Source organism: Dromiciops gliroides, chromosome 5 (genome assembly GCF_019393635.1).
Source record: "Dromiciops gliroides isolate mDroGli1 chromosome 5, mDroGli1.pri, whole genome shotgun sequence".
Classification (NCBI taxonomy): Eukaryota; Metazoa; Chordata; class Mammalia; order Microbiotheria; family Microbiotheriidae; genus Dromiciops; species Dromiciops gliroides.
The window spans coordinates 224,232,484-224,255,848 of record NC_057865.1 but is presented as its reverse complement, the minus strand read 5'-3'; the positions used below and the strand labels follow the sequence as shown (position 1 = coordinate 224,255,848).

The window sequence follows — 23,365 nt, the reverse complement described above, 5'->3', positions numbered from 1 at the left end:
TAGATCATATGTAACCAGACAGAAGGAATAAGGAGTCTAAATGTATGGAAGGAAAATATGGAATTAAGTGTTAGGGCAGGGAAAGTGAAGAAAAAGAAGAAAGGTAAGGAATATTGGCAACACTTATGCATATCAGCAAGAAGAATGAAAAAGTGACGAAGGGACTGGACTAGATGGCTTCTAAGATAGCAGAACTGTACCAAATAAGAGCTCCCCATATATTATCTTGGGGAAGGGAAATAAATTTATTTCAGTGAATGTAGTTGGGGAAAGGTTGGTTTTGCAGACTGGTATAGAGAGTGAGGTGGTATGTCAGGGCAAAACCTGATAATGGGAGAGTGTCAGGAGAAATCCTTATTATTTGGGAGTTGAGAGGATTCCCAATCTAAGAAAAAGGAAACAAAAAACAAAAACAAAAAACCAAAAAAAGAGAAAGGAAGTATGAGAAGGTTACAAGGACTGGACTGTGGTTAAGGGTGATTAGCAAGGGAAATGAAAAAGGATTATAGAATGCAGGACAGATAGTAAAAGTTATTTTGATTTTCTCTTACCACTAGGTGTCCTTAAGTAAATAGTTGTTTATTGCTTTGAGAGGAAGAAAATCTTTTTGGCTAAGTCCTTAAAGGCTTGTATCACTTGCTTGTTTCTTAGGGCATAAATTAAGGGGTTCATAACAGGGGCCACTGAAGTTACAAGCACTGACACCACCTTATTCAAGGCTACTCCTTCTTTTGCAGATGGTTTAATGTAGATGAAGATGCAGCCACCATAGGTGATGGAGACAACAATCATGTGGGAGGAACAAGTGGAAAAAGCCTTTGTCCTTTGCTGAACTGAGGGGAATCTGAGAACTGTCCTGATAATGTATGCATAGGACAAAACCACCAAGAATAAGGTGACAATGAGTATCACCACAGCAAAGATCAAAACCATCTTCTCTATGAATTTTGTGTCTGAGCATGCAATCTTTATTATGGGAAAGGCCTCACAACCAAAATGATCAATAACATTGGAGTCACAGAATTCCATCTGGAGGCCCAGACTAATTGGTGGGAGGATCATCATCAATCCAGCTATCCAACAACTTAGGAGGAGGTGGTTACAGACTCTGCTGTTCATGATGGTTGTGTAGTGCAGAGGTTTGCAGATGGCCACATAGCGATCATAGGACATGGTAGCCAGAAGAAAAAATTCTGTTGTCCCAAGAAGGATGACAAAAAATATTTGGGCAAAGCATCCATTATAAGTAATGGTGTTGTCACCAGTTGACAAGCTGTAGAGATATCTGGGGATATAAGCAGTTGTGAATGCCACTTCTATAAAGGAAAAGTTTCGGAGGAAAAAGTACATGGGTATCTTAAGTTGGGCGTCCATGAAGGTGAGGATGATGATGATGAGGTTCCCAATGATAGTCACAACATATGTGAAAAAGAGAAAGATGAAAACCAGAACCTTGAGCTGGGGATCCTCTGTTAGTCCTCTAAGGATAAATAATGTTATCTCTGTATGGTTTCTCATTCCTGACTTCTGATGGAGCTGTGTGTAAACAAAAAGAGAGAAATTAGATCTCTGAAGGTGACAAAATGGATCTTAGTCCTGGCAATTGGAGGGGAAAGCCATCCAAGTTGTTGCTGGACCTTCATTTTACTTGATGAAAACTAACATTACTGATTTGTTGACTTGAGCATCTCAGATATAAATTAGGGAGAATAAGTAGCCATTTTGTTTAAAGATTCTTTAAAAAATATCCTGTCCTCTTATCTAGATTCTCTACATCTATTCATTCTATATCTCTTTATAGCTAATGCCATTTGCATTTCAAGCCCCTGAACAATCTTTTCATCAATTTTCATTTAATACATAAGAACGGAATGCTTAAGTAACCCTTTCTTAGAAAAAGAAATTGAACAGGGGGCAGCTAGGTGGTGTAGTGGATAAACCACTGGCCCTGGATTCAGAAGGATCTGAGTTCAAATCTGACCTCAGACACTTGACACTTACTAGCTGTGTGACCCTGAGCAAGTCACTTAACCCTCATTGCCCTGCAAAAAACACAAAACAAACAAACAAAAGAAAAGAAAAGAAATTGAACAAAGCAAACAATGAGCTACTAATGAAAAAATCCCCAGGACAAGAATGACTTACAAGTGAATTCTACCCAACTATAAAACCATTTCAGAAAAATAGGCAGATAAGGAGTCCAAACAAATTCCTTCTATGACACAAATTATGGCTTTGATAGCTAAATCATAAAAAGTAAAATTAGAAAGAAAACTATAGACCAATTTCCCTAATGCATATTGATGCAAAACACATTAAATAAAAATTCTCACAAAGAAATTAAAGCAATATATCAGAGAGATCACATACTGTGACCAGGTGGGTTTTATACCTGGAATGCAAAACTGGTTCACTATTAGGAAAACTGTCGGTATAATTGATCAGGTCAATAACAAAAAAATAGCAAAAATCACATCATCCAAGACAATACCAGATACCATAGGAACACAATTACAAAATACTTCCCACAAATAAGGAGATAAAGGAATGGCTGAAGAACTACAAATGAAGGACAAACAACAACAAGAGCAACTACAACAACCAATAATTCAGTAGGGCAACATCTATTGCAGACATCGTTCTTAAGTTTTTTTAGGTAATGTGATTGTTGTTGTTTGTCCTTCATTCTGAAAGAGGACCAATGTCATAAGGAGGATGATGTCTTGATTTACAAGTGAATTGGATTTAAGTGAAGCAGAGCTGTACAAAGCCATCAGCTTCACTCTCTCCTGAAGTCATTGGAGTCTAGTGGCAAGACATAGATCACAACAATTGATGATGGCCCTGGATGCAGTGGGAGATCTTGGCGTTTTTAAGCTATGGTCTTTCCCAGGTGTCAGTTTGTCTGAGGCAGAGCCCATTTGGTGATTAAGACTAGGGAAGAAACGAGGCAAAGAAGGCACCTCGGAAAAAAGGTGATCTGGAAGATAAACAGAAACAGTTGCTATTTACAGTTACTCTGAGCCATCAGAACTCAAATAATGAGCAAGCCAGGCTTGGGCTGGGACTTATTATTGACCAATCAGTTAGAGCCAGAGTGATTTGGTTTTAAGGCATACTCAAATAGTTCTTTTTGAATTGCAATGTGACTTTTCAAAGCCTGGTTTTTCCAGAGCATTATTTCAAGAAATCCACTTTCCTTTGGTCAGAATACTCACATGTAGCAGGTGATTAGGGCATAATCTTAGTTGTAATAAAGCTCTGCTTCTAGTATGGTTTATTTGTTACATGCCAAAGGATATTTTGATATTTGTATTCCTAGCATAAAAATTTATTGTTTGTCAGTTCATGAAAAACAGCAAGCATCTCATATATAATTCTGGCAACATGATTATTTATTTTATGGATCTTCAATAGGTAATACCTTTTTGCAATATGAAATAATTTATTGCTGTTTCTATCATTTCCTTGCAAAGTCTGGATTGAACAGTTTAGTCTGGGCCCCTTAAGATGAACTTTATGTTTTATTTGGTAGTAATGACCTGATTTTGTATCATGACCATGAACTTGCTTTCTGTAAACAAATCTGCTTGACTTGGCTCTTTGACATTTCTTTGTTGATATATTATTGTTTGAATCTGTGTGGATGTGGTTTGTGGAGGACCTTCTGGTTCCATTCATTGATCTCAGAAGTTTCATGAATTCCATCTAGAAGTAATTTGGTGATATTAGACAAATCCAGTAGTTTGTAGCTATTGCTAGCTTTTACTATTGCTCAATGAAACATTATGTTCCCCCCTCAAGTATTTATATAAATTGTTCAGCTCATTTTTTATGTGCTATTAGAATAATTATCAGTCTTCCTCTTCCTTTTTGATGACAAAGTTCTTAATCTTTTGATAACTGATGGGTCAATGGGCACTATGATTCATTAATATTGTTAATAATATTAATATAAAGATCATTGATCATTAGGGTGGAGATGTTGCTGATTAAAAGGCAGAGTGCTGTAGTAGATAGAGAGCTGGCACTGGGTTCAAGACAACCTACATTTAAGCCTTTTCTATGACACATATTTTGAAGCTATGGCCAATTCACTTAACCTCTCAGTGTCCCAGGTAACTCTCTACAACTCTAGGTTGCAGAACAATGGCTAATTTTCACTGAAAGAGGGAGTTTCTGCACCAGAAAGCTCCCTATAGGAATGAAATCTTAGGTATTATCAATGTTTCATAACTTGTAATTACCTTTTTTTTCTCTACCACTCCTAACTTACCTCATCAACTGTCCTCTTGATATATATCTATCTGTAATCTACCACTCCCTGTACATATTCAGCCATGCTGTTTCCACTCAGCCCATCAACTCTGCACTTGAATATAAAATTGGATTCTCACAATGTGGGATCTAGAGGGAGGATCTTGATCAGTCTAATCTTCAAAGGATTTTTCTCCAACTTCTGCCTGGACTCATTCCTCAATGGTTAGCACATTTTCACTCCATTATGCTTTACCCATCACAGTGATTCTGTATCCCTGAATGCCAATGTACAAACTCCATTCTCTGTCCTCAACTTGCCACTCCCTTACTCGTGTCCCCTCAACCCTTGTCCTCTCTACTCCCCTAATGCTCAGTGTCCTACTCAGGTTCTACCTGCCCCTTCTGCAGTATTCTCTGTAATATCTGTTCCATATAACACATTTGCTTTTATCTTAAACCTTTTTCTTTCCCAGTCTTTGTTTTCTGACCTTCACTGAGACCTGGATCTTTTCTGATAAGACTGCTTAGCTTGCCACACTGTCCAGTGTCAGTTGTACTTTTAGGCACACTCCTGATCTCCATTGATAGAGTTTCCTCAGCAGGAAACTTCCTGACTCATGGTGGGAAAGTTGAAATAGTCCTTTCTCTTAATCACTACTTTTAGACTCTCCTCTTAGCACCATCACTTAGCAACTTTTCTTTTGGGTTCGTTCATGCTATTTAAATTTATCATCCAAACCAGATAATGGGGGGCAGCTAGGTGGTGTGGTGGATAAATCACTGGCCCTGGATTCAGGAGGACCTGAGTTCAAATGTGACCTCAGACACTTGACACTTACTAGCTGTGTGACCCTGGGCAAGTCACTTAGCCCTCATTGCCCCACCAAAAAAACCAAAACCCCAAAACCAACCAAACAAAAAAAAATAAACCAGATAATGGTGGTCAAGTTGTATTAATCCCCAGAGCACACACCTTCCTTCCTCAATGAGTTCAGTACTTGGCTTCCAGTCCCTCTATGACAACTCCTGTCTTCATACTAGGGGATTTCAACATAGACATTGATGTTTTTTTCAAATACCATAATCTTTTAGTCCCTCAATCTATGTAATTTTTATGATTTTCTCCTTTCTTAGCCACACATGATTCTGAACATACACTTGATCTTGTTATCAGTCATAAGTATTCCGTGTTTATAAATTCTGAAATTACTTTATCTGTTAATAACCATTCTATTTCCATATGCCTTATGACCCCTACCCACATTCTTCTTCTGCATCATGACCTCCAATTTTTCCACCTCTCTGTTCTTTAGCAGGCTATCAGTTCTGTTCTGACTAAACTGTCTTCTCTTTCAAAACATTGGAGATTCAATTTCTCCCTTTGAAGAGCTCCCTCTTCTCTTCTCTAACATAACTCAGACATTGTCCTCTATTATCTTCTGTTTCACTACTATTTCACATGAAGAGATGACCCTTCTCTTTACCAAGGTCAGTCCCTCCACATGTTCCCTCAGTCTCCTCTCATCTTTTCCAGTATATTATTCTTCATGTCACCTTTACTCTCTGCAGTTTTCAATATTTCCATCTATCCTGGCTCTTTCCCTGCTGCCTACAAACATACCCATAATTAAGAGACCCTCATTTTATCAGTCCATTCCTACTAGCTATAAATATAAATCCAAAATGAAAATTTGTGACATAGAGAACCATTCCCATACTTACTTTTGTAACAGTCCTTGGACTTCATTGGGTAGAGTAGCCCTGAACATTCCTGGCATGACTCAATGCTGAGCAACAGTGTGTTAGTAGAAGCAACATGGCATAATGAAAGATTGAGTGGATTTGGAATCTTTGACTTCTGGCCTGGCTTCTGATGAGGTCTAGTACCTTGGATGAATTGCTTATTTAATAAGTCTCAGTTTCTTTATCTGTAAGTGAAGGGTTTCCTTTCTAATATGAATCCTAAAATCTTAACTGCATAAACATTTCTGATGACACTTAGCATCTAGAACCTGGACTATTGCACTCACAGCCTGCTCTGTGACTATTTCTCATTTGTGGGATTTCCAAAGTTCTTGGTCTCATTGCTTTCCATACTTATTCAAAGTGAATATTACACTACAGATTCATTTCCTTTTTTAAAGCAGGTCACATTTCTCTGTACTCTTTGTACCAGAAGGGAAGTCAGAGAGTGTAAAAAAAAAGCTGACATCAGAATTTGTTTCTTTATGATTCAGAAGAGAAGTTCTGATCTACCTGGGTAGTAAAACAGATTTCCTTAAAAATTTAACAAGAATAATAACAAATAACATTATTTTTTATCTATTTAATCTACCATAGGTGCATGAGGATTATGTGAGTGCACAAACTAAAAAATCCTTAGTGAATCAGGTTTAAGCAGCACAAATGAATCTCCTATGGCATCTACTTTATTTGGTGCCCACAGAGACCAGAGAATGACACAGTGGCATCAGATACAGTTGTTAACAATAATAGGTATATAATGCATCTCTCTCCTGTATGTTATCAGAGGAGCTCTTAGTCCAAAGATAGGGAGAGAAGCTATTGGGGATTCCCAGGAGCAGGACAGATTTCAGAGGAATTCCAATAACTTTATGTCCCATGGGATTCTGAGATATGTCATCATCTTCTTTTGCAGATGTTTTTTTTCTCCCTGATGGCATGGTGCAATATAAGTATTTAAATGGATCTCTAACTCTTTGATAGGGGCAGTCTCTCCACATAGTGCCCACAGATCATGACTTTTTTTGGGGGGGTGGCGGGGCAATGAGGGTTAAGTGACTTGCCCAGGGTCACACAGCTAGTAAGTATAAAGTGTCTGAGGCTGGATTTGAACTCAGGTCTTCCTGAATCCAGAGCCAGTGCTTTATCCACTGTGCCATCTAGATGCCCCTGATCATGACCCTTTAATGCTCTCTCATCTTTTGTGATTATTCTTTATAACCATATATGGGAGAGATTGCAATCCTTCTGTGTCCTCTCATCTTGTGTGATTCTTCCCAAAATCCTTCATATAAGACTTACCTAGATGAATTGGAGGTCATTTCCTTGGTCATTCCACGTTTCATGTGTCCAGTACAACTTTTGGACTGTCCTTCTTGTACTTCCCACTTTTGCTCTATGACCCTCTGACTTTCATTTTTGATCATAGGTTTCTCATATGAGATTACTTTTTAAATTTAAAGTTTTAATGATGCCATTTAAAAACATCATAATAATTTCCCAGAGGATCCTACCCTGTAGCATTGAAAAAGTTATTCACAATAGAACCAACGAAATGAGAATGTTTGACAATGCATTCCTATAATCCCAAGTAGAATCAGATTAAACACAAAGAACTCCTGACTGTGAGGATTTAAAAGAATACTTTTAAGAGATCAAGCCAGAATTTTGTTTATTATAAACACCCAAAGTAATTATAAAGGATATATGAAGAAAGACCATCTGCATCCAGAGAAAGAAGTGATAAAACAGGGTGGGCCAGAAGTCGCAAATATTTAATAACTCCTTTATTTTTTGTTTTTGTCACGATACCATAGCATCTTATACAGTACGTATAGGAAATGAATTTGTGTGTCAAAAATCAAATCTCATAAATGGCAAAAAAAATAATTTTCAAAAAGTTATTAAAATATCAGACCCCTTCTTGACTTTTGGCCCACCCTGTAGACATATGTATGTCTGAATCCTGGGAACCCAGACTCCATTCAAGGCTCAGCTATAGTTCACCTCCCTGGAAAAGGCCTTTTCCGCTTCCCTCAGTTGTTAGTACTCCCCACACCTCACCAAATTGTGAAAATATTTTTGATGACTAGCCTAATTTGGGGTGCTAATTTGATTGGGGTACTTAATCTTGGGACTGTTGACTATTTGGCTATCTGACTGCTGTTAATTTAATATGGGCCGTTTATAAAGTTCCACCACACTGCTCCACTCCCAAATTGATAAGCTAAAGATTAAGAAGCCTTTTAACTAAATAATCAAAGCGGAGTTTATTTATGAGATACTACTTAAAATTAAGAATACAGGGAAATAAAATGTACAACCTGACTGCATTGCCATGCATCTTTCCACTGCGTCTCAACCTTTTTTTTAATACAACGGGGGCCTTAGCCGCCTCTTGCCTTAGGCATTCAGTCCTTTATTCTAACTCCAAGCCCCTTTCACTTTGTAAATCCCCCTGCTTCTAACTTTCCTCTCCTTACTGCCACCGCTGAACCCTTGTGTTTTTCTCTCACCAACCTTCTGTCTGTCTGCTCCATCAGTCTGCCCTTCGGCCTCTCTTTTCCCTGCTCCTAGTCCTTCTCATCTTCTCCTGCGTCTTTGTAGCCCCAAGACTAGTCTGCTGCGCTCCAACCTTTCTAATCTCGTCAGCCGCTGCTTGACCTCTTCTTCACCTCATCTTGTCCCCCTCCTGAGTCTAACCCCCAGTTCTCTCTCTCTCTCTCTCTATATATATATATCTTTCTTATCTCCGCTCAAATCTCGAGGCTTCTTGCACCCACACACCAAGCTAATCCGCCAACCAGGGCTGCAGCTGGTGGGGGGGGGGTGGTGCGCTCCAACCTCACTTGCCTCAGCACAGGAAAGATAGCTCCGCTCAGGGCAGAGGGAGCTGGGGGCTTTTTTTCCCCCCCAGCTGTCTGACCTGGCATCTTGTACAGCCCACAGGGCTTTTTGGCTCAGCTGAAACAGAAGCGGAGGGGCACCAGCACCCCACACACAGAAGAGACCCTGAGGGCCCAAGGCTTTCCAATCTCAGCCCAAAGGTAGGGTCCCCAAAACAAAATAAATTTCCACAAAATGATATTTATTTTAGGTATACTTTACATTTGCCTCTCTGTGAATACATTGTTTGTCCATGGAGAATGTCAACACTTTGAAGATAGTGACTGTTTCATTTTTTTTCTTTGTGTCCTCAGAACTTCCTGTACAATGTGTATGATTAACAAATGACTGTAGAATTCAGTTAAAACTTACTCAGAGGTGGGGGGAGGGGTCAGTGAGATGGCACAGTGGATAGAGCACTGGCCCTGGAGTCGGGAATACCTGAGTTCAAATCCGGCCTCAGACACTTAACACTTACTAGCTGTGTGACCCTGGGCAAGTCACTTAACCCCAGTTGCCTCACTAAAACAAAGCAAAACAAAACAAAAAAAACACTTACTCATTGGGGCAGCTAGATGGCGAAGTAGATAGAGCACCAACCCTGGAGTCAGGAGTACCTGAGTTCAAATCCAGCTTCAGACACTTAACACTTAACTAGCTGTGTGACCCTGGGCAAATCACTTAACCCCAATTGCCTCACTTTAAAAAAGAAAAGAAAGAAAAAACCCCTTACTCACTGATTGATTGGTGAACTTCATTTTCTTTTGAGATCTAGTTTAGTTGGATCCCCCAATTTTTGATTTGCTTTCTTATTGTTATAAACCTTTTTAAAAATGCATAATGAGTTTTGTTTCTATGACCTATTCAGTATTTGGGATGGTGTTAGATCTTTATTATTTATGTTCCTTGAATTCATTACTATTTTAAAATTGTTTTAATATGTAACATATATTTTGTCTTTTTTTAACAATAATTTTTTAGTTGATGGATTTTCATACTTGATACTCACAAATAGGTTTCATCTGTAATCTTATTCCTCAGAAGTCTTTCCAGTCTATTTTTTATTTAACTGTTTTGTTTTTTCTTTTAGAGTTTAGTTCTTTAAAAATATTAAAATTGTATTGTATTGTAATCTACATATTTTTTCCAATATAGTTATATTTAAATTTATTAATTTAATGCCATGCTATCTGGTACATATATATTCAACCAAATTCTTTCATTATGATGCCTTAAAACACAAGTAGTTTTCCAGTTTATTTCTCTTGATATTTTGATTTTTTTATTGTCTAATCTGAAGTCATAAATGAAGGTTCAGCAAATTTGGAATTGCTTTATGTTGAGAAAACTTTTTCCCCCAGTTCCTCATTTTTATTCTTTATTTTTAACATTTTTTGTATGTAGTAAATTGCCAGGTTTTATTTTCTTTTACTTTTCCTCCATTTATAAGTTTAATCCACTCACATATAGAGTTAAAATTTTCCAGTTTGTCTTTTCCACAATGTAATATTTTTGTATTAAGCTCCCTTCCTCTTTTTTTTTTTCACTAAGTCAGAACTTGTTCCTGAAGCTTGGATAAACACTAGTGATTATTTAAATTCTCTGAGTAGAGCTCACTGATTTCTTTTTCTAGAATCAGTTCCTGAATATTCCTGTTTTTTCATTTTCAGAGAATTTATTTGAGAAATAAAACAAAGAAAAGAAATATCATGCGTGTCCTTGTAGAAAGGGTCTAGGGTAGCATGAAAGATAATGTTCTCACAGGTGCTTTTGGAAAAGTTTTAAAAACATGGATGAAATACTGCTGCTTATTCTGAGCCTTTGTCAAAGCTGAATGAATCAGAGAACTTTTATCAGGAAAACTAGGAAATTTTTTTGACCTAAACTTATTAAATGCACTCAACATTACTAACTAAAACATTAGATATGTAGCACAGTTTAATGTGGTGATAAATGACATAACATGTTCAATACTACAATATAGAAATTCAAAAAAAATTAATTTTGAAACCTTATTACAGAATTATAACTTGAAAAACATAGTTAGACTAAATCTATTAAGCTCCCCCCCCCAAGAAAACAACCAATTGAGTATGTACCAGTGTTCTTGGAGAGAATTTTGAAAGTAAATTTTCTCTAAGGAATTTTAAAAAATCATTAGGTATAAGCCCTGACTATTACTATTTTTTCCCCATTTAGTCTTTCCTAGCTTCTGAATGTCTTGTATTCATACCATAAACATGAAAATTATGTGTCATTCCTCCCACTGGCCAGTGAAATTCAACAAAATGTATTACCTGCTTACTATGTACAGAGAACTGTATTGTAGATGAATAATACATAGTCTTTGCCTTCCAATAGCCCTTAAACAAGCTATAGAGAAAATGGCTGGTATACAAATGATTGTAATACAAACTAGAACAAAATGATTACAACTGTACAACTGTAGTGCTATAGGAGATCTGAAAAGAGGCAATTTGCTTCAAATTGGTTAGGCATCTTTGATCATTTTGGAAAATCATGTTGGTCTTCTTACTGGCCAGAAAATTGGTCAGATTTGTTCAGGCAGAGTCTAAATGTAGAGAAGGAGAAACATGGAATTAAGTGTTAGGGCAAGGAAAGTGAAGAAAAAGAAGAAATGTAAGGAATATTGACAACACATATGCATATCAGCAAGAAGAATGAATATAGTGCCAAAGGGATTGAACTAGATGACTTCTAAGAACCCTTTTAACAAGTAGAACTGATTATTCCATAACTGTACCAAATGAAAACTACCCATATATGATCTTGGGAAGGGAAAAAAATTGGTTTCAGTGCCTTCAGGTGGAGGGGGTATAGTGTTTTTGCAAGCTGGAATAATGAGTGAAGAGGTATGTTGGAGCAGAACCTCACAATGTGGGAGTGAGTGTCAGAAGAATCCTTTTTTATTTGGGAGTTGAGAGGATTCCCACATCTTTTTAATTTTTTTCCCCCAGGTTGTTTTGATGTGTATTTTTCTTATTATTAATGATTTGGAGCATTCTTTTATGTGGTTGTTAATCATTTGCAAATCTTTTTTTGAGAACTGTTTGTTCACATCTTTTGATAAAATCTATTGGGAAATGGCTTTTGTACTGTGACCATAGCCTCTGTTATGACTACACTAACCTGTTAGATATGTTGGGGCTTCCCTTCCTTACAGGGGAGCAGAACAATGGGGTTATGCAACAACCAGTCAATTAGAAAAACTTCTGAGGCTTAGAGTTGCTTGACATACCAGTGAACCTTTGTGAATGAACTCTAGCTGAATTTTGAGATGCCTGTAGCTGCCAGAGACCAAAGAGTCAGCTTTAACTAGCTAAGAAACAGCCTTGAGCATCAGCTGCAGACTTGAGACCTTGCCCATGATTGTCTATACATTCTGCTCCCTGGCTTATTGTGTCTACAGATGTCTTCTCCCTTAACCCCCATTCCCCACCTGAAAGCCTCTAGAAATGATTAATATATTACCCTTTTCCACAGACACTTTGAGCAACTAGGAACTTTCTTTCTCTCTCTCTGCTCCCTTGCAATATCTTCTCAGACAATAAATACTCTTGTAATCTATGATCAGACTCTGTTTCATTTAGGGTCCATTTTTGGGATTTTTTGTTCATAGTCCATATAAATAAACACACATAAAAATGTGTACATACACACATGTATATGTACATATACATACTTGTATGACATACACATGTTAATTTTTTGTAAAAATTGGATATCCAATAGATACAACAAAATTTGTATCTATATCTAATTTGGGAAAATAAAATTCTGAACAAATAAACAAAAAATATATTTATTTCCCATAGTTTTGAAATGTATATGATTTGTTAATCTTCTCATAGTTTTAGAGCATGTCTCTTAATATTAAGGTAATTTATTCATTTAGAATGTATTGTGGAATATGCTGTAACACATTAATCCAAGCCTAATTTCCGCCAGACTGTTTTCCAGTTTTTACAGAAATTTCTATCCATAAAGTTCTTTCAAGCAACTTATGTTGTTTGATTTATTAAACATTGGGTTGTTGACTTTCATTGTTTCTGGTTCTCTCTTGGCCAGATATTTAAGTTTTTATTTCTGCAAGGAACAGTTTGTAATTTAATTTATAAAAATATTTTGTGTACTTTGATACTTTATACACTTTGTGGTGAATTGGAAAGCAATTTCCCTTTTGTCATTGTTTTCAATTTTTGTCATCATTATATAGAAATGCTGATAATTTTTCAGGATTTATTTTGTAGCCTACAACTTTCCTGAAGATGTTAATTGAATTAACATCTGTGCTTATTCCCTGATATTTTCTAAGTAAAGGATCATATTGGCCTTTTGACTTTATAATTTTAATATATTTCTCTTGTTTTAATGCTATTGCTAGCATTTTCAGAACTACATCGAAGAATGAGGAATGAACATCTTTGCTTAAATCCTATATTTTTTGGGAAAGTTTTTGCCATATGCCTGTTGCATATGATACTTTCTTTTGTTTTATAGAGACATTTTAATGATACTAAAAATGGTCACCCATGTATAAACTCTTTGATTTCTAGCATAAATTAGCATTGTGCCTTACCAAAGTCTGTTCCCACATTTATAGAATTAATCATGTGGTTGTGAATTTTTTTAAAAAATGGGATTTTGTTGCCTGATTTTTTAATATTGAATTATCCCTGTAGTCTTAGTACAAATTCAGTTTGGTCGTGATAAATGATTTCTTAAATGAATTGCTCTAGTCTAATAAGATTTTGTTTTAAAAAAGGAATTTGGTATGATATAATTTGTGAAGCATTGGCACTAATCATTTTTTAAAAATTTGGTGGACATCTTTTGTGAATCAGGACCAGGCACTTTTCAATTTGTTAGTTCCTTTACAGCCAGTTATTGATTTAAGATTTCTATTTGATTTTTTTGTTAGTTTGGTTATCTTATTTTTTAATATATTTCTCTATTCCTTTTGTACTAAAGAGTTATATGTTCAGCTAATTCCTTTTATTTCTTCTAGTTTTGTTGTGAAATCACTTTACTTCGCTATTTTGTTGATTTGATTTTCTGATATCTTCTTTGTAATAACAATTACTTAGGATTTAAAAATTTTATTATTTTTTCCAAAGAACTAGATTTTTATTTCCTTCATTAGTTTTGTAGGTTTTTTTTGTTTCTAACTTATCTACATCCCTTCTATTATTTTAGTATCTTTTCCTTTGTGTTTATTTTAGCTTATTTGTTGGATTTATAATTTTGAATATATGTATATATATATTCAGCTTGCTAATACTTGCCTTTTCTATTTTGTTAATGTGTATTGGGAGAGATATATTTTTTCCTCTGAGAACTTCTTTAGGTTCATTATTTTCATTCATGTAACTATCAATTGTGTTCATGATTTGTTCTTTAACTCACTCATTATTTAAAATACATGGTTAAGTCTTCATTTGAATGTGGCTTTTGATTATGTTCCCTGAACTGATTATTAATTTTATTGCATTCTGGTCCATAAAGGATGTATGTATTATTTCTGTTTTTTTTTTGTATTTCTGATTCTGAATATTTTTGTTTCCTAATATATGTGATCAGTTTCAAGAGAACCAACAATTTCATGTGCTGCTGAGAGTTAGGTATGTTTTTTAGCAGTTCCATATATATGATACCAAAAGTCTTTCAGCTTTATTTTCTACATTAATATATTGAGTTCTATATTTCCCTTTGTGTTTATCTTTGCATTGTACATATTCAAAACTGACAGAGGGACACTGAAATCTCCTTCCATTATTGTATTACTGTCTATGTAGTTTAGTTAATTTTTAATTTGTGAATTTATATGCCAAGGCATTGGGAGCATATATGTTTAATAGTAATATGGGTTTGTTGTTTCTATTTCCTTCCAGCATAATGTAGTTTCCTTGTTTATCCCTTTTTATTTTGGGATTTGTTTTTTGTTCTGTCTGATAGTATCATTATAATTTCTGTTTATTTAGACTTGCCTGATGTAAAATTTGTTTCTAGCCCCTTATTTTATACTGTTTCTTTTTTCTATTTTGTAAATTTGTTTCTTGTAATGAAAAAAATTCTAGGCTTTTAAAAAAAGTGCATTTTATCACCATTTAATTTTGTTGCATTGCTTGATCAATTCATTTTAAAAGTTATGAGAATTAAGTTTATATTTTTCTCAATTTGCCTTTCATATTTTATCCTTTCTCCTAGTCACTTGAAAAATTTTAGTTTGTTATTTAAATTTGATTTTAATCATAATGTGTCTTGGAGTGTGCAGCATAGGATCGTTTGCTTCAGATGGTCTATAGATGCATTCTTTTGATTAATATGTTTTCTGTGTTCAGGAGTCCTACACAACTTTCTTATATTATTTCTTGCTTTAAGGTGTTTTTAAAAATTTGTGATGCATGGGGCAGCTAGGTGGTGCAGTGGATAGAGCAGCAGCCCTGGATACAGGAGGACCTTAGTTCAAATCCGGCCTCAGACACTTGACACTTACTAGCTGTGTGACCCTGGGCAAGTCACTTAACCCCAATTGTCTCTCACACACAAAAAAGAATCTATGCTTTCTTTCAATAGAGATCAAATGGTTTATTTTAATGTTACTGATTTTTGCTTCACTTTCTGATTGTCTCAATTTTTATTTCCAATCAATTCTCTATCTTTTGTTCCTTGGTGAGACTTTACACTATAGATTTAAGATGTTTTTTATTCTACCAATTATTTCTGGCATGTAGGCCATAAGTTCTGTATTCATAATTCTTATTTATCTTTTAAATAATTCAGGAACACCCTGCTTTTGTTCCATTCTCTCTTAATAATCCACAGGGTCCTCTGCTTTATCAGGTATTGATTCATTTTCCTTTGTCTTGAAACTTTTATTGAAAAAGTTTAGGCTTTTTAAAAGCTGTTCTGGAGGCCATATTCCCTGTTGCTGTATCTTATGCTCAAGATCTACAGTTGAATTTTCTTCCTCCTGAGATTTGAGGTAATTTAAATCTTTTTTCTTATATTCCCCTATTGCTCTCTTCTTACTCTTTCCTTTTTGATGGTAGTTTCTCTGGGACTGGACCTGAAACCTACCATAGTCTTTTCCTATGGTCTTCAGCCCATATTTCAAATGCTTCAGCCTCTGCCCCCAAATGATTTCTGAGAGGACTGAACTGGCTCCAGATTGATGTTAGGTCCCTTCCCTCAGATTAGGGGGAGGTATGACACATTTGGCCCCAGTTCCCTCTATTATCTAGTTCTCTGACTCAGCTCTGTTACAATACAGAATGCTACCATGAAGCTGTCTCAGAATAAAAGTTTTTGCATTTTGTTTCCATTGGAAGGAGGAAGGATATAGACCTCTGTTGCAAATCTTGTCCTGGGTTTTCCATTTCTGCTCCTAGATCATGGTGTGTGGTGGGGTATTGGATGAGCTTGTTAGGCACTAGGGATTAGTATTCGCTTCTGTTATTTCATTGAATTGTTATCTAAAAGGGTTTTTGGTATCCTAGATCATAGGGATCAATGAAATTGCTTTATCACTTGTGCATAATTCCTATTTACTGAGAAATTATCAGTTGAATAACTGGAGACTAGAAGAAGATTAAAGAAGGATTATTGGGTTTGTACCAGGTGAAAAGATGGATTTTTTGAATTTTACTTCATAGTAAAGATAAGTCAGTGGTTTTCTAGGGGCTCTGACTTTAGCCATTAAAATCTGCTAAGAAGCCATCAAGAAAGGAAACTAGTAATAGAGAGAAGCATGTGAAAAAGCTGAATAGAGAAGTCAGAGGAAACTGAATACAAAAAACAAACAAGACTTCTAACTTAGCCAGTGATTTTTCAGCATCCTTTCACAGAAACAACCTCCTTATACTATTCTTTTTTTTTTAATACTATTCTGTCATACCAAATTGCCATCTTGTTCTTTAGACTCCCAAGGAAAAAGAAATGGCATTCCATTTCACACCAGCCTCCTGATAGATGTAAGGAAAGAAAATACCATGTCAGGTATCTATTCTGGCCTCCTGCCTCCCTTGGGAATATGAGAAAACACCATTCCATCAAATAATGAACTCTTCCCTTAAAGGAACAAGGAAAAAGTTTAATCCATCAAGTATTCAGCCTAGTTTCCTGCCTATCAGCAACAGAAGTAGCATCATTATTCTAGCTCCCAGCACTTGTGCCCTTGCCTGAACTGCCCAAGTCCCTAAGAGAATTCCATGCTTAGGTCAGTCCTCTATGAATAAAGAAAATCTACTTGAACTTATTCCACAATGATTAATAAGCTCCATCACCTCCCCCACCCCCAGACCCTTCCTGTCACAGTGATACTGAGCCACAAGCTATGATGTTTTCAGACCCAATTCTTTGGCCCCCACTGACGTATCTCATATTCCCATTTCCATCAGTCCTCCCATATGACACTCTGAAGATACCCATGCCTTCCACTGTGCATTCTGGTGTGACAATTTTGCTTTCATCTTAAATGTTTTGCTTTCCCACTTTTTAACATCTTCTGACTCTCACTGAGACCTTGTTCCCTCTTGTTGACAGTGTCCCTTTCCAGCAGAGGCTCCACTCTTTTACCTGAAGTACTGATTGAGATGAGGAAGTTGGAATACTCCTTGTTCTTTATTGCTGTTTCCAGGTTCTCCATCCCTATTTGCTCCCTCCAATATAATCTTGTATAATAACCCTAACATACAATACTGAATGGTATAAAGTATCACTAGTAACATTGAGTGGTAAAATGGGGAATTGACATTGTCTTGCTTCAGATGCATTAGCCCATATCTCTAGAACACCATCTCTATGAAAAAGAAAATAGAGGAACATTTGAATCTTCTAGTGTCAAGTTTAGTTATTAGATTGATCTGAACCTTAACATCTTTAGTGTTACTTTAATTTGCATTATTGTTGTCTTTATGTATGTAGTTATGTTGGCTTTGCTTACTTCCCCATATGTGTATTTGTACAAATTTTCAGTTTCTCTTAATTCTTCATGTTCCTCACTTCTATCAATGTAATATCATCATCTTACATCACAGTCATTTACCACGAGTAGTTCAGGTCATTGACTGATGGCCATCAACTTTTTGTTTTGAAAAATTGATCTTCATTGATAACTTTTTTTTATCATGTCCTCAAATTTGCTCCTGTCTTCCTTGCCCTTCCATAGAACTTTCTTTTGCATCAGTTGATGTAAATCTTTCCTTGCTTGTCTGTATTCATCATATATTTAAATATTGTTTTACAAAATAGTAATATTGCATTACATTGATTGAAATATAATTTCCTTAGCCATTTGCTAATCAATGGGTATCAACTTTTCAGCCCTTGCTGTGACAAAATGTACTGCTATGAATATTTTGCTTTATTTGGAGCTTTTATATTTGTCAACCACCACTTTGAGTTATATGACTAGCAGTGGAATCTTTTGTCAAAAAGTATGCACATTTTAGATACTTTTTTCATATAACTCCAAGTTACTTTCTAAAATACTTGTATTAATCCATACCTCTGTCAGTAATGCACCAGTGTTCCTATTTTTACACAACCCCTTTAACACTATCTTTTGTCATCTTTGCCATTTAGCTGAGTATGAAGGCTATTTGGATTTGCATTTCTCTTATTATGAGTAATTTGGATCATTCTTTTATATTGTTTGTAGTTGGGAATTATTTTTTCAAAACTTTTTGTTCATATATTTTGACTCCTGTTTTGAAGAATGTCTTTTTGTTGTGTATTTCTGTTGGTTGTCTATAGCTTGGATATATTTCTTATGAGAAAGTTGATAGAAAGATTTTCTCATATTTGGCTGCTTCCCTACTCATCTTAGATGTTCTATTTTTATTTGCACAAAGCTTTACAATTTCATATAATCAAAATTATATATTTCATATTTTGTAAATATTTCTATCCCTTGTTTAGTTAAGAATAGTCTTATGTCCAGTAGCTGTGAAAGGCATATGGTATTTTTATTTCAAATATTTATATTTTATGCTTTTTTAATAGTCAAGTAACAAATCCATTTTGATTTTATTGTGCAATATATTGTAAAATGTTGATCAAAGCTTAATTTTTGCCAGATTGCTTTTCAATTTCCCCAGAAATTCTTATCAAATAGGAAGTTCTTTTTAGGTAATATGTATTTAAAGATTTATTGAACACTGGTTTATTGAGTTCGATAATTTCTGATTCTTCATAGTCTCATAGCCATTCCTCAGGGTCTCTCTTTTAACCAAAACTGAGTGATTTTGTGTACTACTGCTTTATAGTACAATTTGAGGTCCAAAAGTGCTAATTTCCCTTTAATTTTACATTTTTCACTATTTCCCTTGATATACCAGATACTTTGCTCTTGCAAAAGAGTTTTGTTATTATATGTATTTTATCTAGCTCTGTAGAGTATTTCTTTTGTGTTTTGATAGGTATATCATTAAATCAGTAAGTTAACTTGATAGCATTGTCATTTTTATTATTTTGGCATAGCCCCGCTATGAGCCCTGAATATTTTTCCAGCAACTTATGTTTTTATTTTTTCTATTTAAAAAGCCTTTTATAATTAAAACTCTAAAAGTATTGTTATTACTTCAATTAATAGGATAGTTCCTATATATATGTATGTGTGTATATATATGTGTGTGTGTGTGTATGGGTATACATATACACAATACACACACACACACACACACACACACACACACACACACACACACACACACACACACACACATATATATATATATATATATATATATATATATATATATATATATATATATATATATATATATATATATATATATATATATATATATATATATATATATTTGGGGCAATGAGGGTTAAGTGGCTTGCTCAGCATCACACAGCTAGTAAATGTCAGGTATTTGATGTTGGATTTGAACTCTGGTCCTCCTGAATCCAGGGTCGCTGCTTTATCCACTGTGCCACCTAGATGCCCTTTCAATATATTTTAATGAATTTTGTGGTTATGTTCAATGGAACTTCTTTTCCATTATTGTATCTTTCATGTTTTACATATATAGAAATGTTTATTTTGTTTTTTTTTTGCCCTGAAACTTTTCCAAAGCTATTATTTCTCATTTACTTTGCTTATTCACTCAGTTTTTTAAAAATATCCTTTATTTATCTTTGTACCTTTCTTTCTCTTGTTTTATTGCATTTATAAAACTATATCAAATCAAAGATAGAAAAAGGGAAATATTTGCTCCTTTATTTATTAGTAAAGATTCTAGCGTATCATCACTGCACATAATGCTTAATTTTGGTTTGAAATAGATACTTTCCCCAACCATATCTTCTTTGTTATCTTTTAAAATTTTTATCTTTTTTTTAAACACAAATGAGTATTGTACTTTATCAAAGGCTTTTTTCTGCATTTTTGGAGTTAATCATGTAGTTTAGGACATTTTTGCTTTTAATATGATTATGTTGACAGTCCTTGCTTCCCTGGTATAATCTAACTTGGTAATAATGAATGCCTTTTTGGACATATTACTGTATTCCCTTTTACAGTATTTTAGTTAAAAATATTAAATGCATATTAACAATATTGGGCAGGGGCAGCTAGGTGGCGCAATGGATAGAGCACCGGCTCTGGAGTCAGGAGTACCTGGGTTCAAATCCGGCCTCCGACACTTAACACTTACTAGCTGTGTGACCCTGGGCAAGTCACTTAACCCCAATTGCCTCACTAACCCCCCCCCCAAAAAAAACCCCCCAATATTCGGCAATACTTCCCTGCGATGATTGTTTTAATTGCTTTATGATCTTTAACAGACATGTTTAGTATTAGCATATAGTCAAATTTTTGTATAAATGCCATAAGTTTTGCAAATGTGCATATTCTCTAATGGTTCCATTTAGGAAGTGCCATAATTCTTTTAGCTCTACCTTTCTACTAGATTTTACAACACTAAATGAGGAATATTAAAGTTTCATACTATAATCGTGTTACTATCTATGTCTTCTGCAATTTATCTATATTTTTTCCTTATGAAATTAGGTATGGAATTTGGAGCATATAAATGTCATATTGTTATTTATTGTCTGTGGTTCCTTTAACCAATATAATTTCTTTGAACATATGTTTATATCATGATTTCTTGATTTTTTATTGTAGCCTCTTATTTTTATTCTTAGTATATATTTTTAGTATATCAGATGTTTTCTTTGTTAGCCATTGATTGTAGTATTTTATTTTCTTGTCCATTTTGTCAGTCTTTTTAAATTGAATTTTACAGTTTATTCATATTTAAAGTAGTTAGAATTAGGTTAGTATTTTCCTTCATTTGTGCATCTACTATGTTTAAACAACTTAGTTTTTTCTGTTTTTTTTTCCTCTTTTAAGTTAATGATGTGCCTCCACAATTTATTTTCCTTAATATGCTTTGATATAACCCTATTCCCATAGGCTCTCTTCCACAAATCATTTCCTTACTTCACTCAGCCTTTGATCTCTTCAGCATACATTTCCAGTATTGGTATATTTGGGAGCAAGGTTATGAATAATTTAATTTTCCTATTATAGTTCTGAATTATTTTCCAGAGATGTTGGACAATTTGACTTTTCCATCAATAGATATTAATGAACCTGTATTTGCACAGCTCTACCACACTGACTCTTTTATCTTTGCCAACTTGCTAGGTATGAGATGAAACTTTAGAGTCTTATGCAATTATATTTCTCTATTTGTAAATTGCATGATCTTTATGTAGTTTTCGATCAGCTGCATTTCTACTCTCCTTCCTAGTGTTTCAGCTGGCAGTCAGACTCTGACTCTTGTACTGGTTGCTATAAAAAGGATAAAGGGTGATTATATGTGATATTTTAAAGGATATCTTTTATTTTACTGTACAGAAAATACAAACAGAAAACACTGCTGAGTGAAAAGAAGGCAAGACATTTCTCATGACCACACTACTCCATTTATATGTATTATTCATATAATATATACATATGTACATATGTATATATACTCATACATAAATATATTTTAATATTTATATTCACAACATATTTTTATTTGTCATTTTTATTTTAAAATAGTTATATACATTTGAGCTATGTAGAGAAATGAACTCTGATTTTCCAGAGAGTCTCTTACTGCAGAGACAGTCAAAAAATTACAGAATCATAGGATGATAGTATCATAGATTTAGAAGTGAAAGGAACCTTATAGACTAATCTACATACCTTATTTGCTTTCATAGGTGGTTAAAGATCCTATAGAAGGAAAACAGAGTTTGCTAGAAAATCAATTCCCTCTCCATAGGTCTTATATAGTCTGTATTCACTCCAAGTGAATGAATGACTGAAAAACACTTACTAAACAACCACTGTGTACCAAGCACTGTGCTGAGAAATGGGGACACAAAAATATACAGAATGCACAAATAAGATAAAATAGGGTAGTCTCTGATCTAAAGGGACTTGCATCCTAACAAAGGCAGCATATATAGGAAAGTGGTGGCCAGGGAGGGATGTTTGGCCATGAAAAGTCCAAGGATTGTTGATAGGAACCATAGGAGAACAGATTGGAACACCTGCTCCAATGGTAATGACAGAATTGGTTTGATTATGGTTACTTTGCTGGAAAGCGAGGGATGGCATCATGGAGAAGAAAAAAAAAATATTGTATTTGGAGGCAGAGTCCCTGGCTTGAAAGGTCACCTCTGTTATTTACTCCTTGTATGGTAGGGGGCAAGTCATTAAGAAATTTTGGGTCTTAGTTTCCTTATGTATAAAATGAAAAGGTTGGACTATATGGCATCTAAGATCCATTCTGTTGATTTGCCAGGGAGGTAGAAATGGCAAATAGCTAAGGATGTATTTGAGACTTGGTCTTTTTGACTGCATGATTAGCCCTTTTTTCCATCACTTTCATCTGTCTGAGAGTTTGAGTGAGCAGCCAGCAGGTCAGGGAAATAGGTGGAATGGGCAGTGGGCACTGGATGAGAGGTGAGTGAAATGCCAGCAAGCATTGAAGATTCTGATAAAAATGGAGGGAAGGGGCAGCTAGGTAGCAGAGTGGATAAAGCACTGGCCCTGGATTTAGGAAGACCTGAGTTAATCTGACCTCAGACAGTTGACACTTACTAGCTGTGTGACCCTGGGTGAGTCACTTAACCCTCATTGCCCTGCCCTCCAAAAAATAAAAAAAAAATGGAGGGAAGACTTTTATCTGTGTGTGCATGCCTGTGAATATGCACATGTGTGTATTCATCTCATTTGCACATGTATGTGCATGTGTGCATGTGTGTGCACATGTACGAATGTTTGTGTGTGTTTTTTCTGCATGAGGAGATGGACTGCGTTAAGCTTAAACTCCATAGTGTATAAAAAAGTATGATTAGCAAGAAAAATTACCCAGAATTCTGAACAGTTTTTCTTTTAACATTTGGCATCCCGAGCTTTAGTTTCATCATTTGGCATCGT

The 23,365-nt window shown here is 35.1% G+C and overlaps 1 protein-coding gene across 1 annotated transcript; it reads right to left on the bottom strand.

Annotated features, from left to right (window-relative positions):
• Window positions 1-579: 579 nt before the first annotated feature.
• On the bottom strand, window positions 580-1,533 carry LOC122729326 (olfactory receptor 6C2-like). Its single transcript, XM_043968150.1, has one exon. The coding sequence runs from the start codon at window positions 1,516-1,518 to the stop codon at window positions 580-582; it is 939 nt and encodes a 312-aa protein (XP_043824085.1). The 5' UTR covers window positions 1,519-1,533.
• Between the last annotated feature and the right edge of the window lie 21,832 nt (window positions 1,534-23,365).